Source organism: Euleptes europaea, chromosome 1 (assembly GCF_029931775.1).
Source record: "Euleptes europaea isolate rEulEur1 chromosome 1, rEulEur1.hap1, whole genome shotgun sequence".
In the NCBI taxonomy this organism is placed as follows: domain Eukaryota; kingdom Metazoa; phylum Chordata; class Lepidosauria; order Squamata; family Sphaerodactylidae; genus Euleptes; species Euleptes europaea.
In genome coordinates this window covers 93,099,009-93,105,065 of record NC_079312.1, presented here as the reverse complement: position 1 = coordinate 93,105,065, position 6,057 = coordinate 93,099,009, and the positions used below count along the sequence as shown (strand labels likewise).

The 6,057-nt window shown below is 43.9% G+C and overlaps 1 protein-coding gene across 1 annotated transcript in view; it reads left to right on the top strand.

Annotated features, from left to right (window-relative positions):
- Positions 1–5,787: 5,787 nt before the first annotated feature.
- The window catches only part of DDX46 (DEAD-box helicase 46), a 30,877-nt gene continuing 30,607 nt past the window's right edge, over positions 5,788–6,057 (top strand). The window contains exon 1 of the mRNA XM_056852808.1: positions 5,788–5,821. Within this exon, the coding sequence (XP_056708786.1) occupies positions 5,805–5,821 (17 nt within the window). The 5' untranslated portion in view covers positions 5,788–5,804. The remainder of the gene's footprint in view (positions 5,822–6,057) is intronic.

The window sequence follows — 6,057 nt, the reverse complement described above, 5'->3', positions numbered from 1 at the left end:
GGTCCACTCTCAGTACTTAAACACTATTTAGTTACATTTACACTGGCTTGTTGGGGAAATCAGGCTGCTATAGAATATTGTCCAGTATTGTGAAGGATGAGTGTATTGGTTTTTGAGGGCTAGTGTCCTGACAACGGAATGGCCTTGCTGAACAATTTGGAAGCCTGGGTGTTACTAACCAGCCCCACACTTTGAACATTTCTGCTATCTCTAAGTTTTACCAAGTTATCATTGTAACTCTGCCATTACATAAACACAGTTTCTCCTTTTGGAAATATTTAGAGTTTTAATACTTTTGTTGCTGCTTTTGTTGGGAAGTAACACTGGCAATAGGTTGATTCCCGTGAGCTTTTCTGCTCATGAAAGAGAGAAGCAGGCAATTTCACTCGATTTTCCTATAGCTTGCCATGCCAGGTGAAATGTGATCCATGATGATCTCCCTGCCCCCAAGCATCAGTTTTTGGACTTGAGGGGGCCTACTTGGGGATTGGGTGAAGCTTGATGGACCCAACTCAATGTTTCTCAAAAGCGTATGAGACTTCACTAGTTCACTTTTAACTTTCTAGTGTTTAATTTTAATACTTTGTTTGGTGAACCAGACATAACGGTGATGTCTGTTATGTGGGAAGGATCCAGAGCTAGGATCTGTAGAAGGGGCATAGATACACAGGAGAAAACAGTACAAACAGCTGTAACTTTGCTTGCTAGCTTTGTAGTAGAAGCTCCCACTGTTAAAATGACAAGTTTTTGTTCAGCTTCAAAAGCTGTGTCGCCCTTTAGCAGTGGGGAACAGTTATGGCAGAAACATAAGCAAAACTCAGCTTGTATGTTATTTCCCATGTGCATCTACCCACTTGGTTCTGGACAACATGTTCTGTTGTGTTCCATGGGCTTTGCCCTACTGTAAAATCTAAATATCTAATTGTACATGTTCTGGCAGGTAATGTAAAATAGCTCTTTTTTACTATATTTCTGCTCACCTATTGAAGCATAAGCAATGGATGGGCTACAGAAGATTCAGAAAAATGGCTTGTCAGATAGCTAAAACTGAGGTTGTTGAAGGTTTTGTGTTGGAAAATGGTAATTATAGAAATGCTCCATCTTCTCCACAGAAATGTGAAAAATGCAGAGCCTTTAAGCATTCCAAAATTTCAGTTGTTAAAGTTAAGCCATTATAATAATATAAATTGTGACCTCTTCTAGTATTCTTTAACCCCGTTGTTCAGGCTTGCCATGCTGGATTTTTAAACCTTAATCCAACTATGAATTTTGGGTCTAATTGGATCTTTTTATGTAAGTTACTTGCTTGTAAAATTTAAAAGCAAGAAGATAGAACCTTTTAATGTAGCTTTCTCTGCTGTAAAAAGATATATGGGATGTAATAACAGGTAAAATGTTCAGAAGGTGTTTGATATGTTACTTTTGCAAAACTGGGATTCCCTGATACAGTTAATCTTATGCGTCACGTATGTCTATTGTAGTGCTTATTTCTACATTGGTTCTATTAAATTTATTAAAATTATGTTTACCATTTCTCATGCATTGTGTTGGTTATTCATTAATAAACACTGCAGTGATTGTTCACAATTAATTTTCAGTTTTTGAAGGGTTCTTGCAGCATTGGGGAAAAGTAAACATCTGGGAACCAAGATTCTTTAGATTGACTACAGTAGAAATGAGGCAATATACAGAAATATTATGCTCAGGCCTTGTGTATGCCTCTTTGCTGCTCTTACTGGATTTCTCTGCAGCATTGATACAGTGGACTATGCTATCTTTTTGAGATATTGGGAGTCAGAAGTAGGTCTTGGGTTGTGCTCTGGATTGGTTTAAATTTTTCCATATAGACCAGATTCAAAGGGTTACCATCAGACTAGTTGTCATCAATGTAGGATATTCAATCTCTATGTCAGGCGTCTCCAACCTTTTTAAGCCTGTGGGCTCCTTTGGAATTCTGACACAATGTGGTTGGTGCAGCCACAAACTGGTTACCACAGGATGATACCCAGCTCTCTCTATCCAAATCGCTTGGTGATGTGGTAGAGGTCTTGAGCTGCTGCCTGACTGCTGTGGTTAAATGGCTAAGAGTGAACAAAGTGAAACTGAATCCTGACAAGATGGAGGTAATGCTGGTTGGGAAGCTTGAGGCGTTGAAGAACATTGTGCTTCCCACTTTGGATGGAGTTCAGTAGACCCTTGCTGACTCAGTTAAGAGCCTAAGGGTTATTCTAGGGCCAGCATTACCCTGGCGAAGCAAGTTAATGCAGCTTTTTTCCAGTTCCAGAAGATGGCCCCCTACCTTGGCTTGGCCAGTCTGGGCTTTGCCTAGATCCATGCCACAGTAATATCCAAGACTAAGCTACTGCAATGAACTTTACATGGGTCTGCCCTCAAAGTCAACTCAGAGGCTTAGTTGGTACAAAATGCCCAGCTCAGCTACTATCAGGGCTTAGGTGCAGCATGGATATAACAGCCATTCTGCAGTTCTTTTGGCTGCTCATCATTTACTTGGCTCAGTTCATGGGACTGGCTATCAAGCACAAAGCCCCTTATGGCCTTTGACCCTTATATCTGCAGGACTGCCTCCTATCTTCCGCCGTGACAGCTTTGCTCATCTGAGCAGGGCCTTCTGCAGGTAGCACCCTGCAAATGGGTAAGACCAATAACTGCCTATACAAGTGCATTTTCTGTTGAGGCCCCCACCTTGTAGAATGGCCTGCCTACATAGTTTGTGGAATGCCAGAATTGTTCAGGATGACATTTTTATAAAAGTAATAGGGTTCTATTATAATGCAATGTTTCATGAAGGTGCTTTAATAAAAAAATAGGACTATGGGCTGCAATGTTGTATATAATATGTCATATTTGTTATGTTCTCACTACATTGTTTTCTACCTATGTAATTCCACTTTTTGGCGTTGACAACATGTCTAGTAGTTATGCTTTGTTTCTGTAATCCTGGTCCTGCTATTTAGCTTATCAGATGTGTTCTGTTGATCACACCAATTTACCTTGTGTAATCCACTTTGAAGATCAATGATTGTGGTAACAAAATTGAATATCAAAATTGTGGCAACAAGGCAGGAAGTTCTAGAACATACAAACTGCAAACTAACAAGTCACCTGGACCAGACTCTGGACCAGAGTTCTTCAAGAACTAAAATGGGAAACTGTTGAACTTCTAACAATGATATGTAACAAGACCCTAAGATCAGCCTCTGTACCAGAGGATTGGAGAATGGCCAATGTAACACCCATTTATAAAAAGGGTTCCAGGGGGATCTAGGAAATTATAGACCAATTAGCTTAACGTCTCTTCCAGGTAAATTGAGGGATAGCATTATTAAAGATAGAATTGTCAAGCATATAGAAGGGTAAGCCCTGCTGAACAAAAACTAACATGATTCCTGCAAAGCTAGGTCCTGTCTCACCTTTCAGAGTTCTTTGAAAGTGTCAATAAGCATGTAGACAGAAATGACCATGTGGACACTGTGCTTTTGGATTTCCAAAATGCTTATGACAAAGTTTGCTAAGCAAACTTCATAGTCATGGGATAAGAGGACAAGTCCTCTTATGGATTGAGAGCTGGCTGAGAAATAGGAAGCAGAGAATAGGAGTCTGGTCAGTTCTCACAATGGAGGGATATGAGCAGTGGGGTCCCTCAGGGATCTGTGTGATGGCAAAGCAACATTTTTTAAAAAATCCAAAAAGCCAACCAAATCTCCCATGGCCCATCAGAAATCTTGCTGGTTGACAAACCCACCTGGCTCTGCCCACTTCCTAAAACACTTGGTAGGCTTCAGGAAAGGTCTTGGTGGGCGCTATGGTGTCCATGAGCACCACGTTGGGGACTGCTGATTTAGAGGAGTTTTTGAAAAATAACTTGGGGTACAGGAAGCAAGCGCTGGATCATTGGCACTTGGGGATGCTTGTTTCCATGTTATCAGTTGTAACAGCTAAGCTACTTCGTCCAACTAGCTGTAGAAAGAAGAAAACTACAGTTTGGAGTTGGAGAAGGTTAGTGCTGATTTGTTCACAGGCTTGGCTGCAATTGAGCATAGCATCAGATTTGCCACATTAGCAAGAGGAGCCATGTCTAGAGCCTGAAACCAAGAATAAGATCTACAGCAGCTGCATTTCTGCTTGGGAGTCTGTATTGTAGGGTCCAAACAGTACAACTGACTACGTTTAGGACATTTGCTTGAGGTGCTAAAGAAACTGTTCACTAACCAATGGCTGTGTTGCAGATATACATCATAGCAAAAATAGGCAGTTATGAATTATTGGTTCTTGTAGGCTATCCGGGCTGTGTGACCATGGTCTTGGTATTTTCTTTTCTGATGTTTCGCCAGCAGCTGTGGCCGGCGTCTTCAGAGGAGTAACACTGAAGGACAGTGTCTCTGTTACTCCTCTGAAGACGCCGGCCACAGCTGCTGGCGAAACGTCAGGAAAGAAAATACCAAGACCACGGTCACAGCCCGGATAGCCTACAAGAACCAATGAACTCTGACCGTGAAAGCCTTTGACAGTTATGAATTACGTTGGTGGAGTCGATTAAGTTATCACATACTAAGCATCTGCCTCACTTGTATTTCTTCAAATGCAAGCAACTTTGTGGTCTACCTACCTGGGCAAATTGTAGTCCTATAACAAACTTTCTCCACAAAAGGAAATACTATACGACCTTCCCCTCCACAGGAGTTATCTTGAATGCTTTTTTGAAAGCAGAAAGGCTGGGTATAAATACCCTGTGGTTGTTTTATTATTATTATTATTACAACTAATGGTGTGATGAAAGCTAGGGTTAACACCAACCTCGAAAGTGGTGCCTGGAGTTTTCTTAGAATTACTGATGTCCAGATATGCAGAGATGTGTTCCCCTGAAAGAAATAGCCTTTGAGAAGGGTCTCCAGAGCATCACATCCTCACTTCTTTCCCTCAGCTGGGTTCCCAAATCTCTGGAAGTTCCCTAAGCTGCATTTGGCAACTCGAATCAAAAGTACGGGAAGGGCTGCTTACCTACAGCAATCCGTAGGTTCTGAATTATATATATAACGCTGGCCACGGCCTGGGAGTTCTCCTGGAACAACAGCTGGTCTCCAGAATACAGCTCACGGCTCCTTTGGAAGAAATGGCAGAAATGTCCAAGCCATTGGAGTGTACATTTTTGGCACTAAAAGGGCTTACGCCTAATTCGTATTTAATGAAACCTTTTTGGGGTTAGTTCCCCTGGAGAAAATGGCTCCTATGGCATCAGATTCTACCCCGCTGAGGTCCCAGTTGTTCCCGAGCAAATAACCTGCCTACATCGGACTCACTTTACCTAAATAAGTAGGCTCTAGCACGCTCCTACTGGACCAGCCATGATCTGAGAAGGCGGTCAAAGAGAGGACATTTTGGAGGACTTTCATTCATAGGGTCGCCATGAGTCGGAAGCGACTTGACGGCACTGAACACACACAGCCCGTGAAATCTTATAGTAAACTAAAAAACGGGTTGCATTTTACGGAGCTACATGTCTCCCGTTTACTTTTGCGGCAATGAACCGCTAACCTAGCTGAGATACTCGACTGCGCCAAGCCCCTCTCTGCATTTTGCTCCTCCGAGCACCAGGGGTCGCTGTGAGCTTGCATGCAGATGTGGGGGGGGCGGCTTCCGCTTCCGCTTCCGTCCTCTGTTCGTTGGTCCGTTTCCTCTTCGTTTGCTTTCTGGGAAATGGCCGTCGCCGTCGCTGTCGCCTAGCCCGTGAGGGATCGCGTCAGAACGGGAAGGCGGCTGTTGGCGTTTCTCCGGGCAGGGCCGCCATGGGTCGGGAGTCCAGGTGAGCAGAGGGGGTTTCGGGCGAGCCTCTGGTGCTTCTCGAGACTTGGCCGGCCGTTCCTTTCCGTTGGGGAGGGAGCCGGCCCTGGAGTAGGGCCTGCCTTGGGGGTTGGGCCGGGGCTGCGGGGGAAGACGCGGGGGAGGGAGCCGCAGGAGGGTTCGTGGCCGTCCGGAGCAGAAGGGGAGGGTGGTGGATGGGGGCGGCTCTCGTGGCGAATGCCCTTCGTTACAAAGCGG